This window comes from Oncorhynchus masou, chromosome 33 (genome assembly GCF_036934945.1).
Source record: "Oncorhynchus masou masou isolate Uvic2021 chromosome 33, UVic_Omas_1.1, whole genome shotgun sequence".
In the NCBI taxonomy this organism is placed as follows: Eukaryota; Metazoa; Chordata; class Actinopteri; order Salmoniformes; family Salmonidae; genus Oncorhynchus; species Oncorhynchus masou.
The window spans coordinates 36,310,115-36,323,458 of NC_088244.1; the positions used below are offsets into that span (position 1 = coordinate 36,310,115).

At 42.3% G+C, this 13,344-nt stretch overlaps 1 protein-coding gene across 1 annotated transcript in view; it reads left to right on the forward strand.

Moving 5' to 3' along the window:
• LOC135528412 (adenosine deaminase-like) overlaps positions 1 to 10,321 on the forward strand; it is a 32,922-nt gene extending 22,601 nt beyond the window's left edge. The window contains exons 4-11 of the mRNA XM_064957473.1: positions 409 to 552; positions 832 to 947; positions 1,933 to 2,057; positions 3,420 to 3,491; positions 7,771 to 7,872; positions 8,818 to 8,885; positions 9,049 to 9,178; positions 9,296 to 10,321. Coding sequence (XP_064813545.1) covers positions 409 to 552; positions 832 to 947; positions 1,933 to 2,057; positions 3,420 to 3,491; positions 7,771 to 7,872; positions 8,818 to 8,885; positions 9,049 to 9,178; positions 9,296 to 9,400 — 862 coding nt within the window. The 3' untranslated portion in view covers positions 9,401 to 10,321. The remainder of the gene's footprint in view (positions 1 to 408; positions 553 to 831; positions 948 to 1,932; positions 2,058 to 3,419; positions 3,492 to 7,770; positions 7,873 to 8,817; positions 8,886 to 9,048; positions 9,179 to 9,295) is intronic.
• The last annotated feature ends 3,023 nt before the right edge of the window (positions 10,322 to 13,344 follow it).

Genomic DNA, 13,344 nt, shown 5'->3' on the forward strand with positions numbered 1-13,344 from the left:
TCAGTCCTATTGGCAGTAGCAGTTAATCGCTCAGTGTACGTTCAAGTGCAGTTCAGAGGTCACGTGGAGGGTTGGTTCAGTCCTCCTGCTGTGGTGTGCTGAGGATCTACGATCAGATTACCCTTCTGCCATTCAGAGACACACCCTTTTACTAACCCTGCAGGCAAAGAGAGAAAAGACGCAAAGAATAGTTGGCCGTTCCGAGAACATTTCCTTTGTTTTACGTGTGTCCTAAATCAAGTTGTTTTAAAAATGTATTTGTATCTGGATCAGCATCATTTGAGGAAATCCCCCAACAATGTAGGGCCTTTGTTGCTGACTAACAATTAGCATTTTACCTGCCATCGTTGAGTTGATATTCGTGTTGTTTCTCTTGGCCTTCCACTGATTTTTATATTACCTTTCCAGTGGCGACAGAGAGGCGATCAAGAGGATAGCTTACGAGTTTGTGGAGGACAAAGCCAAAGAAGGGGTCATCTACGTTGAAGTTAGATACAGCCCACACTTGCTGGCTAACACTGACGTGGAACCCATTCCATGGAACCAAGAAGAGTAAGCGGATATGATATTTTTCTGAGTTGGTAAGGTAGCTGGCAGAAAAGTGTGAATTTGAAACATACCGCATTAGCGATTGTCACACTTGAATATATGGACATGTGCAATTCAGTACTTCTTTGAGTTCCTTGTGCTCTCCAATGGCAGAGTTTTGTATTGTTCATATCAGTTGTAGGTATCTGTTCTTGTCCTCAGAGCTCAAAACGTATAACATTAAACATAGAAATGCATTCAAGGATTCTCGCAATCTTGATTTCACTCGCTCTCTTCTCCCAGAGGTGACCTGAGCCCAGATGAGGTGGTTCACTTGGTGAACCAGGGACTGGCCGAGGGAGAGAAGGCGTACAAGATCAAAGCCAGGTCCATTCTGTGCTGCATGCGCCACATGCCAAGTAATGCCCTCACTGTCCTGTTCATGCTCCTGTCCTGTCTGTCTGGCACGACTCATCCCCTCCTCGTTGTCTGTAGTTAATGTCTGTGATCCTTATCACACTGTAGGAGGTTGCAAGCCAAAACATCTCACATTTAAAAACACCTCCCACACTTTCTGTTGTCGTCATTTTCCGACTGTCTCTCGTTTCATTCCATCCCCACTCAACTGTGTTGATCTATACTTGACGATGGTTGTGATGCTGTGCACATTTATTTATTTTTCTCCTTAGCTGATGTTACCATTTGCAGACAGTAAAAAAGGGGCTCTTGTTTGTGTATTGTATCACTGAATGAACAATTGCAAGTCTCATCTTCTATGTTACAGTACAGAATGGAGCTAGCATTGTCTTCCATACAAAAGATCCCCTTTCAGGGCTTCCCAAACTCGGTCCTCGGGACCCCAAGGGGTGCCCGTTTTGGTTTTGGCCACACAGCTGATTCAAAAGACCAAAGCTTGCTGGTTAGTTTATTACTTGATTTAGCTGTGTAGTGTTAGGGCAAAAACCAAAACGGGCACCCCTTGAGTTTGGGAAACGCTGTAGGTATTAGTTAAGTCATTTGGATTGATGTAACTTTCTGACTTACCAGAGCATAGTATCTGTATTTGTAATTACATGTAACAAAATGTCAGTGGCTATTTTAGGCAGACATTCCAGTGAACAGTGCTCTGTAGTCAGTTTTGGGGATTTTGATTCTGCTTTTAAGTTTAACTGGACAATTTGACCTTTTCAACTATTACTTTGAGCTTTTACTGAGATGCTTGGCATATTACACATTCGTGGACTGCAGTAGACTATTTAGATAACCATTAGGTCATAAATCTAGCATGAAAACACTTCAAAAACATTCCCAGAAATCATACATTATGCGTTTAAAAAAAAAATCTAATCTGTTTGACCTTACTGGGTTGCTACTGCTAATAAACGTGTGTGTTGCGTTGCACAGGCTGGTCCATGGACGTGGTGGAGTTGTGTAAGAAGTATAAGAAGAACGGAGTGGTGGCTATTGATCTGGCAGGAGACGAGTCACTCAACTGTGAGGCCTTCCCAGGACACAGGATGGCCTATGAGGTAACTGCCTAACTTTGAATCCCTCCTATCCAATTCATACTGTATGTGCTCTAGTCAACTGTTTTATCATTGTCATGCAAGCATGCATGGTTAACGGAAATGCTAAAGGACTAGAGTTGTCTTTAGCACATCGTATGGATATCGTATACTACTATCATGTAGCATACCAAGCTAGGTTGTATGGCTTAAAGGTGAGAGCTCAAACTCCAACTTTCTCAAAACTTAAAAGAGTGGGAGCATAGAGCGAAGGTTTACTGAAAACACTAAGAATTATTCACATTTGATTGTTGCAGAACCGATGTTGCAGAACATCCGGACATGTTGCAGAACCGCAGACATTTAAGTCCTGCAATTGGTTGATGTATTTCCTAACGGGCCAATTACTTGCACCTTTCTTGTCATTATAATGAATGGAGTTACTCTGTAGTAGAACCCATTCAGTACATAGAGGCATGACGGTCACTTTAGAGACACATTTGATGTCGAGATCATTCTTGTGAGCCATTTCTTGAAACCCAAAAACTTTCTTAAGAATAACAAAGGACTTTCAGCAATAAAACTATTTGCGATGTGGTAAAGTGGGACAACTTTAGAAATACTATAAGTCGGTAATAAATGTAGTAATAACAAGCCGACCAAAAGTCAACATATGTCATTTCAACAAGAATTACGTTCGTACTGCTTGCATAGATCTATTTTCCATGTTTGTGGTGTAAATAAATATGAGACCGTTAAAATCATTCCCTCAGGACAATATCTGGAAACACTGTGGTAAGTGATCAGAGGCTGGAGTGATACATTTGGACATGCCAGGGCAAAATACTAGGGGCTGGTATCTCAGAGCCAGATTAAGCCTAGTCCTGGACTAAATGGCACTTTCAATGGAGAATCTCCATTGAATATAAGGATGCCTTTTAGGCCAGGACTAAGCTCCATCTGCATCTGGGCAACTGGCCTTAAGAGAGTATTAAAAGAGAGCACTGCACTAATACAGACTGTTAACATAACTGAACAAGCTCTAGATGGATTTTTTTTTTTTTAATTTTAGAAGCGATGCTGGGGTTTGTCAAAATCTGATGTTTCTCAAATGTTGTTGGTGAGATGTAGTCCTTTTCAGTCTAGCCCTTGGCAAAAAAATAAAAGATATCTCCCTACTCGTGACAATAGCACAAGCTCTTGGAATCTCTGAGGTCTTGGAACAATCTTGTGACTGTAGGTCATCCATGTATAATTACATAGTTTCAAGACAATGAAAAGTATTTAGGTCGGGAACTAAATGCATTGCTAATGTAAAACCCAGATAGTTCTCTGGTTAACTTGGTGTTGATGCTTTTCATTGACCTTGATTGACCTTGTTGACAGGAAGCAGCGAGATGTGGGATCCATAGAACAGTCCATGCAGGAGAGGTGGGCCCTGCCTCGGTGGTGAAAGAGGTGAGCTTTCAATTCCTCTATAGTCTTTGGGGAACACTAAATATGTCAATTTTAAATGACATGTCTACTGGCTGTTCAGCTTGACCCAAGACTTCCTCTACTGCTCAACACACAGCAGCGTTATTATGTTATAAGTGATTGCATTGTGAAAACCTTTTATAACAACTTAAATATGTATTTCAGATGGAAACAACTAAACAACTCAGTACACACATCACACTATCCAATTTCATGTCTCCCGGAAAGTCTTCGCTAGCCTATGTGACTTCCATTCTATGGAAGCCATCTTTTAAAATGTTGCAACCAAAGACAGCATATTACCAGGCGTAGTGTGAACTCATTTGAATTCAATCCCTTTTTGACAGCACCCCTTTTGATTAGAACGAAGCCTTCCATACATATTTGCCCATTGTAGAAGTGCTCAGAAAGTTACTTTTTTTCCCTTAAAGGGTTACTTCAGAATTTTGGCAATGAGGCCCTTTATCTACTTCCCCAGAGTCAGATGATTTTGTGGATACCATTGTTATGTCTCTGTGTCCAGAATGAAGGGAGTTGGAGGTAGTTTTGCGAGGCAATGCTAACTAACATTAGCGCAAGGATTGGAAGTCTATGGGTATTTAAAAGCTTAGAAACGGTGGTGGTAAAACCGTTTTTACAAAAATGTGACCCGTTTCAATAAGCTAGGCTTACGTTGCACGTCACTACTGCACAGGAGAGACATTTCAAGTTTTTATTTATTTATTTGAGGAAAATGTGTTTTTTGGGGGGCAGAAATGCCTTGTGGAACATGTTAACTTTCATGTGCCTTAATAACAAACCTGTATGCCATCTGTAAATACAAATAAAATGGTCAAATTATGAGCCTAATTGGTTTAGCCACAGAAAAATGCAGGAACCTTCCCTCTAGCCATGATTGTCTGAAATAATGGATGGGCTGGACTTGCCGAGAGAAGTTCGGATTGGTCTGCCCTGTAGCATGCTTCTGTCTATAACATGGGGCTGCTCAGTAAACAGTTAATGAGCATGCACCTGTGGAATGGTACAGACGGTAGGCAATTAAGGTCACAGTTATGTAAAATTAGGACACTAAAGAGGCCTTTCTACTTACTCTGAAAAACACCAAAAGAAAGATGCCCATGGTCCCTGCTCATCTGCGTGAACGTTCCTTAGGCATGCTGCAAGGAGACACGAGGACTGCAAATGTGGCCAGGGTAATAAATTGCAATGTCCGTATTGTGAGACGCCTAAGACAGCGCTACAGGGAGACAGGACGGACAGCTGATCGTCCTCGCAGTGGCAGACCACGTGTAACAACACCTGCACAGGATCGGTACATCCGAACATCACACCTGTGGGATAGGTACAGGATGGCAACAACAACTGCCCAAGTTACACCAGGGATGCACAATCCCTCCATCAGTGCTCAGACTGTCTGCAATACGCTGAGAGAAGCTGGACTGAGGGCTTGTAGGCCTGTTGTAAGGCAGGTCCTCACCAGACATCACCGGCAAAAACGTCGCCTATGGGCACAAAATCACCGTGGCTGGACCAGACAGGACTGGCAAAAAGTGTTCTTCACTGATGAGTTGCGGTTTTGTCTCACCAGGGGTGATGTCAGATTCACGTTTATTGTTGAAGGAATAAGCGTTACACCGAGGCCTGTACTCTGGAGAGGGATCAATTTGGAGGTGGAGGGTCCGTCATGGTCTGGGGCGGTGTGTCACAGCATCATCGGACTGAGCTTGTTGTCATTGCAGGCAATCTCAACGCTGTCCGTTACAGGGAAGACATCCTCCTCCCTCATGTGGTACCCTTCCTGCAGGCTCATCCTGACATGACCCTCCAGCATGACAATGCCACCAGCCATACTGCTTGTTCTGTGTGTGATTTCCTGTAAGACAGCAATGTCCGTGTTCTGCCATGGCCAGCGAAGAGCCCGGACGTCTGGGACCTGTTGGATTGGCGGGTGAGGGCTAGGGCCATTCCCCCCCCCCCCCCAGAAATGTCCGGGAACTTGCAGGTGCCTTGGTGAAAGTGGGGTAACATCTCACAGCAAGAACTGGCAAATCTGGTACAGTCCATGAGGAGAAGACGCACAGCAGTACTTAATGCAGCTGGTGGCCACACCAGATACTGACTGTTACTTTTGATTTTGACTCCCCTTCGTTTAGGGACACATTATTCCACTTCTGTTAGTCACATGTCTGTGGAATTTGTTCAGTTTATGTCTCAGTTGTTGAATCTTGTTATGTTCATACAAATATTTACACATGTTAAGTTTGCTGAAAATAAGTGCAGTTGATAGTGAGAGGAAATTTATTTTTTTGCTGAGTTTATATTGTCAATTATAATATGGTAATATCCACTTTCCTTGATTCTAACAAAGATTATTCAACCCCAAAATATGCTAAGGAGCAGGTTTGATCCAAACTTTCTGATCTCACAAAATATAATACTTTTCTTGCCTCACATCCAAGCTAACTGGCTAAAGTTGGCTAGCTTGCTAGCTAACGCTACTTCCAGACACGAAAAAGAGAATACATCTTCCCTCTCCATTCTACTCACCTAGCAGAGCTGATTAGGCTTTTTTCATGTTTATTTGAAATGTTGGTGACTAACTGTGCTGCTGGCGATAATTTAAATTACGTCCCTAACGTTTACCGATGCTGGCTATATTCAACCAGCAATAGCCAAAGCGAACTTACCAAGTAACCCATTTCACAATGTCCATACTCAAATGACTTCACAAATAGTACAGCTAATGCGATTACACTGATAGAACTCTAACATCAATGCACTGGTGTATTGAGCTAATGATTCTTCTTCTGCCAACTCACAATTACAGCCCTGAATTCTCTAAGATTGGAATTTTTCTTTCAGCAGGGCCGAATTGGTAGAATGCTTGTGCGCTTCTATTAGTGTTTTTATGGCTTTGTTCGTGTCCCTCTCTTCTATGAATTTATTTCCGCTCCTCTTTCCTCAGGGTTTTAATATATGCCAGTCTTTTTCTGAGACTATCTCCCAGATCCTGTAGACAGTCATATAATGATCTCTAATAAATGATCCATAAAGAGACCACTCTTGAAACTAGAGTACGTACTTCTACATATGGGTTGTTTAAGTTGCATCTCAATGTACTCCCAGTATTACTAATCGATTAATCACACTTTTTCTCGTTCATGTTTTTTTTCATATCTTCACAGAATCAATATATTATCACATAGGAAATCTAGTTTGGAAGTCTAGTTTCCATCCGGCTCACACAGGTTTGGATGGTCATTCGCCCCCCCCCCCCCCCCCCCCCCAAGGTTCTAGCTATACATCCGGTACACACAGATTTGGATACTCGCGTTCTTTTGATCATAACCAGCTCCCACAGGTTTGGATGCCATTGTTAATTGGTCATACTGACCCTAGTCATCATCCGATACACACAGATTTGGATGTTAACGTCAGTTGGCAGTCCCCTCTGAACTCCGTTTTCTCTCTCTCTCTCTCAAATGTTTTTTTTCTAAGAAATATCAGTCTCAGCCTATTTATCTGTCTCTGTTCGGAACACTGTAATCACCCGCCTGACACCCTCCTTCAGATCCTAGGCAGGCCCTGTGCACGGTTAAAACCAGGTCCTCAGGAAAAAAAAAAAAAAAAAGAATCGAACAAAAAAATCGCAATTTAATCCATTTTAATTTTAGGCTGTAACACAACAAAATGTGGAACAAGTCAAGGGGTTTGAATCCTTTCTGAAGGCACTGTATCAAACTCAACCATTGATCTTTTCCAGTGATGAAGACAATGGATGTCTCCTAGTAGGGTGGGGTATGCAAAAATGGGTCAACTTTAAGCACTTCTATGTTTTGAAAATCAGGTCCAAGAAGTCCCTTTCTCACCACTTCTTCCATGGGCAGACATGTACGGAAGGAAGGTTTCGTTGAAATCATATGGATTTACCCAACAGCCAGTAGTTCTGTTGACGTGTAAATGAAAATATTTGTACCTTTTTGTGCATAGCCGCGGAAAGTAGGGGGGCTGAGGGTTCTGCAGCACCCATTGATATATCACAATGAAAAAAATAATAATAGAAAAATAATGATAGAAAAAATATATAATAATCACAAGTTTGGGCACTAGGTCTTTTATTACTCCCATATGAGCGGATAACAATGTACTTGAGAGCAGAGCGGGGAGAGAAATACCCCTCCTCAGCCCAAAACATCTTTAACGTGATTTCTCTGCCATGCCTTTGAACTGCTTGGTGACCCATATCTGATGTCTTCTTCAGGCTGTGGAGGTCCTGAAAGCAGAGAGAGTAGGACATGGATACAACACACTGAAGGATCAAGTGTTGTACAAACAGCTCCTGGAGCAGAACATGCATTTTGAGGTAAGAATGTGCACGTTACTTTTCACCTGTAATGAAAGTTACATTGAGCTTTGTAGACACAGTATATTACATGATGTATCACTCACTTTATCTCATAAAACAAGCCAATCACTCACTTTATCTCATAAAACAAGCCATACACACTGTGTACAAAACATTAGAAACACCTTCCTTAATATTGAGTTGCACCCCCTTTTGCCTCAATTCGTTGGGGCGTGGACTCTACAAGGTGTTGAAAGTGTTCCGTAGGTATGCTGGCCCATGTTGACTCCGATGCTTCCCACAGTTGTCAAGATGTCCTTTGATTGGTGGACCATTGTTGATGCACACAGGAAACTGTTGAGAGTGACAAACCCAGCAGGGTTGCAGTTCTTGACACTCAAACCGGTGCGCCTGGGACTTACTACCACACCCTCTGAATGGCACACACACACACACACACACACACACACACACACACACACACACACACACACACACACACACACACACACACAATTCATGTCTCAATTTTCTCATGGCTTAAACATCCTTCTCATCTACACTGATTGAAGTGGATTAACAAGTGACATCAATAAGGGATCATAGCTTTCACCTGGATTCACTTGCTCAGTCTGTCATGGAAAGAGCAGTCATGTTCCTAATTGTGTATATCCTACCATGGAGGCCTGTATGGCAAGCTAGTGCACAGGGACCTCTGGTGGTCACGGAGAGACATCACACATCTCATCCGCTAGCAGTACATCTGACTACGTCCTGATTCACCCACTCCTTATTTTGAAGTGTGCACTTCTACACTTTCTGGCATGGATTTAACAATGGTGGAAACTTACACCAATCATATGTTGTTGTTTTTTTTAAACCAATGAGTGGGAGTGTGCAAGGGCACACTTCTGGAAAAAGTTGACGCCTATAGGTACATGAAGGAATGCTGTGTGATTTCAGGTGTGTCCCATATCCAGCAGACTGACTGGAGCCTGTCATCCAGACTTCACCGAGCATCCTGTCATCACGTAAACTGTCTTTCACTCCCTATATTATTTGAATGATACGTCTTTGGATCAAGTTTTCACCAATTCATGAAGATCGCAGTTACAGGCTCAGCTTGTTTCATTTTTGTTAAGGTTTACTTCATCGCCTCGGAATGACGTCTGTGTGTGGTGTGTGTGTGTGTAGATTCAGGAAGGATAAGGCCAACTACTCCCTGAACACAGATGACCCTTTGATTTTCAACTCCAGCCTGCACTTAGACTACAGCACTGCCCAGAAGTACATGGGTTTCACTGAGGAGGAATTCAAGAGACTGGTACAAAGCAAATTTGAACTCTTATTCCAATTTGGCATTGTGGTTTAATACTGTGAAATACAATCTACCACTGTTTGTATGGTTGAATGTTTCTCTCTCGCTCACCTTGTTTTCCAGAACATAAACTCCGCTAACTCCAGCTTCTTGCCTGAGAAGGAGAAGAAGGATCTTGTTAACGAGTTGTATGAAGCCTATGGGATGGTGGAGAACACTGTCTTTTGAAATGAAGCCTTGATCAGATCCGCTTAAATGGCAACACAACAAACCAGGAACCAACCACTTGAAACTCTTACTTCCACTCTGGAATGTCTATGCTCCTATGTGTACATACATTGAACTAGCAATATGTTATTGTACTGCTGTACATAGCTTAAACGCTCTCATTGCAATGGAGGAAAAAAAACCAGTTAATTAGTATTCCATCTAACTGTGGATCCCACTGATAAAGCAGTTGTTTAGCCTACTGTGGAATTGGTGCAGAGATATAAAGATGGTCTTAAATGATTTATTTCAACCTGATGGTAAACAGTACAATCTGTTTGGTCTTTCTCAAAGTGAAACTAACAGCTTACCTTGCCTCATCAAACAACAAGCACTTTATATGCCTCAGTCAATTCTCAAAGTACTCTTTGCATCCGGTATATATCATATATCATTAATTGAATGTAATAGATGTGTACTATCCATTTATGCTTAAAGGTAAATACTTTTCATCTACTGGTGGTAAAGGAAAGCTATTGTGTACTATATATGAGTTGTGCCTAGGTCAAGTGAGATAGGCCAATAGACCGTTTGAATCACCATGCCCACAATTTACTTTAAAAAAAATGTGGGGATGCATCAGGTTTACCAGCTCTATACCAAATATTTTCTAAACATTCAATGTTGTTGTAGTTATAGATAACCACTAGGTGGCGAACTATCTACTAGCCATCTCATTGTAAGACCGCCTACTAAAGTGGTCTTAGTTTTAAGAATAACTTGTGTTAAATGTTTTTCTCTGATTTTATAGCGTAACACATTTTATATATTTTTTCATTTTTACTAATTTGAAAGTAATTCAATGTATTATACATCTCTTCTGTGGAGGACAATGATGTTAAAATACAAGCAATGTCTACAATGAAACACTTTTGCATCAAATGGTCTTTTCATTCTTGAAACGTATCAGAATAAAACTACAAGATAGACATCACCGCACTATACACAATGTGGTTCAAATGTAAAACCAAGTTTCATGGCAACCTCCGTATTGAATCTCTTACTGGAAATGCACACATATGGAGAATCAGCAGGACCCAGGCACTTAGAGAGCTTCCCGATGAGTAACACTTCACTAAAAGGTGCTTCTTCTCCTTTATCGAATAAAGACTTACTGTAAATGGAAGTTCAGGTGCTCCTTCCTATTGGCCGAAATGTAAACATTGGCTTCCTGAGACCATTCCAATGCACACAAAGCTGTTTATGGTCATAATTATAAGTGCAAATATTAAACTTCCACCAGTCATGCTAACGCCATTGTTTAAAAAAAGAAGAGTGGAACCCCCTAAATATACACTAAACAAAAATATAAATGCAACATGTAAAGTGTTGTTCCCATGATCCATGAGCTGATATAAAAGAACCCAGAAATGTTCCATAATTAAAAAATCTCTCTCATTCTGTGCACAAATGTGTCCCTCTTACTGAGCCTTTTTCCTTTGCCAAGATAATCCCTCCACCTGACAGGTGTGGCATATCAAGAAGCTGATTAAAGAGCATGCTCATAACACTGGTGCACCTTGTGCTGGGGACAATAAAAGGCCACTCAAATTTTGTTTTCGCATTTTGAGGGAGCGTGCAATTGGAATGCTGACTGCAGGAATGTCCACCAGAGCGGTTGCAAGATAATTGAATTTCCATTTCCCTTCGATAAACTGCTCCGAACGTTGTTCTAGAGAACTTGGCAGTACGTCCAACCAGCCTCACAACCTCAGACAAAGCGTATGGTGTTGTGTGGGCAAGTGGTTTGCTGATGTCAACTTTGTGAACAGAGTGCCACATGGTGGCGGTGGGGTTATGGTATGGGCAGGCATAAGCTACAGACAATGAACACCATTGCATTTTATCAATGACTGGGAATGCACAGAGATACCATGATGAGATCCGGGGGCCCATTGTCGTACAATTCATCTACTGCCATCACCTCATGTTTCAGCATTATAATGTACTGCCCCATGTCGCAAGGATCTGTACACAATTCCTGGAAGCTGAAAATGTCCCCGTTTTTTCCCCAGACATTTCACCCATGGGGCATGTTTGGGATGCTGTGGATCGACGTGTACGACAGCGTGTTCCGGCTCCCTCCAATATCAAGCAACTTTGCACAGCCATTGAAGAGTGGGACAAGCCACAATCAACAGCCTGATCAACTCTATGTGAATGAGATGTGTTGCGCTGCATGAGGAAAATGGTCACAGCAGATACTGACTGGTTTTCTGATCCACGCCCCTACCATTTCTTTTAAAGGTATCTCAAAAACAAATGCCTTTCTGTATTCCCAGTCATGTGAAATCCATAGTTTAGGGCCGAATGACAACTTAAATTGGCTGATTTCCTTATATGAACTAACTCATTAAAGTCTTCAGTTGTTGTTTATATTTTTGTTCAGTATAATTAGCATAATACAAAAGTCCCCCTAAAAATCTGTCAATTTAAGAGAGATGTGGAGACCCCTTCAATTTAGTGGATTCGGCTATTTCAGCCACACCAGTTGCTGAAAGGTATATAAAAATCGAGCACACAGCCATGCAATCTCACTGCTCAAACATTGGCAATAGAATGGCCTTACTGAAGAGCTCAGTGACTTTCAACATGGCACCGTCATAGGATGCCACCTTTCCATCAAGTCAGCTGTAAGTGCCATTGTTGTGAAGTGGAAACATCTAGGAGCAACAACGGCTCAGCCTGAAGTGGTACCCCACAGAAGTTCACAGATCGGAAACTCCGAGTGCTGAATTGCTTAGCGTGTAAAAAATATTCTGGCCTCAGTTGCAACACTTACTACGGAGTTCCAAACTGCCGCTGGAAGCAATGTCTAAGATCCCCACGCGCAATGCCAAACGTCGGCTGCAGTGGTGTAAAGCTTGCCGCCATTGGACTCTGGAGCAGTAGGAAACGCATTCTCTGGAGTGATGAATCACACTTCACCAACTGTCCGATGGAGAAATCTGGGTTTGGCGGATGCCAGGAGAACGCTACCTGCTCCAATGCATAGTGCCAACTGTAAAGTTAGGTGTAGGAGGAATAATGGCCTGGGGCTTTTTCATGGTTCAGGCTCGGCCCCTTAGTTCCCGTGGAAGGGAAATTTTAATGCTACAGCATTCTGTGGTAAAAGTTTGGGGATGGCAATTTCCTGTTTCAGCATGACAATTTCCCCATGCACGAGGTTCTTACAGAAATGCTTTGTTGAGATCGGTGTTGAAGAACTTGACTGGCCTGCACAGAGGCCTGACCTCAACCCCATCGAACACCTTTGGGATGAATTGGAAGGCCAACTGTGAGCCAGGCTTAATCGCCCAACCTCACTAATGCTCATTGCTGAGTGGAAGCAAGTCCTCGCAGCAATTTTCCAACATCTAGTGGAAAGCCTCCCCAGAAGAGTGGAGACTGTTATAGCAGCAAAGGGGGGGGACCAAATCCATATTAATGCCCATGATTTTGGAATGAGATGTTCGAGGAGTAGGTGTCCACATACTTTTGGTCATGTAGTACATCCGTTTTTTTTTTTTGCATTGGATGTGTCTCAATCCACCACATCCTCCGATGTCACACTTCCGCATCTGCGGTGAAAGGTGGCAGAGTTGCAAAACTATTATGACCCTTCTATGAAAAGATGAGACTCATGAACAAGATGGGGTTCTCCGTTTTGCTCTACAGCCCCCACAAGCGTCTTGGGACTCGTCTGAATTCAGTACAGCTGATCTGCCAACTTCTGTCTGTAGCGTCAGAACTGTTTGGGCTACACACCAATATGACCCCTTTGTGAAAAGGTGAGACTCTCACGAACATGTCGGTTGTTTTGTTCTAGGATGAACACAAGCCTTGTCTAAAGGTCTCTAAGTACCAGTTGAAAAAAAATGAATGGAAGTATATATGGAGACTGTTTAGTGCCCAAAATAAGGGGT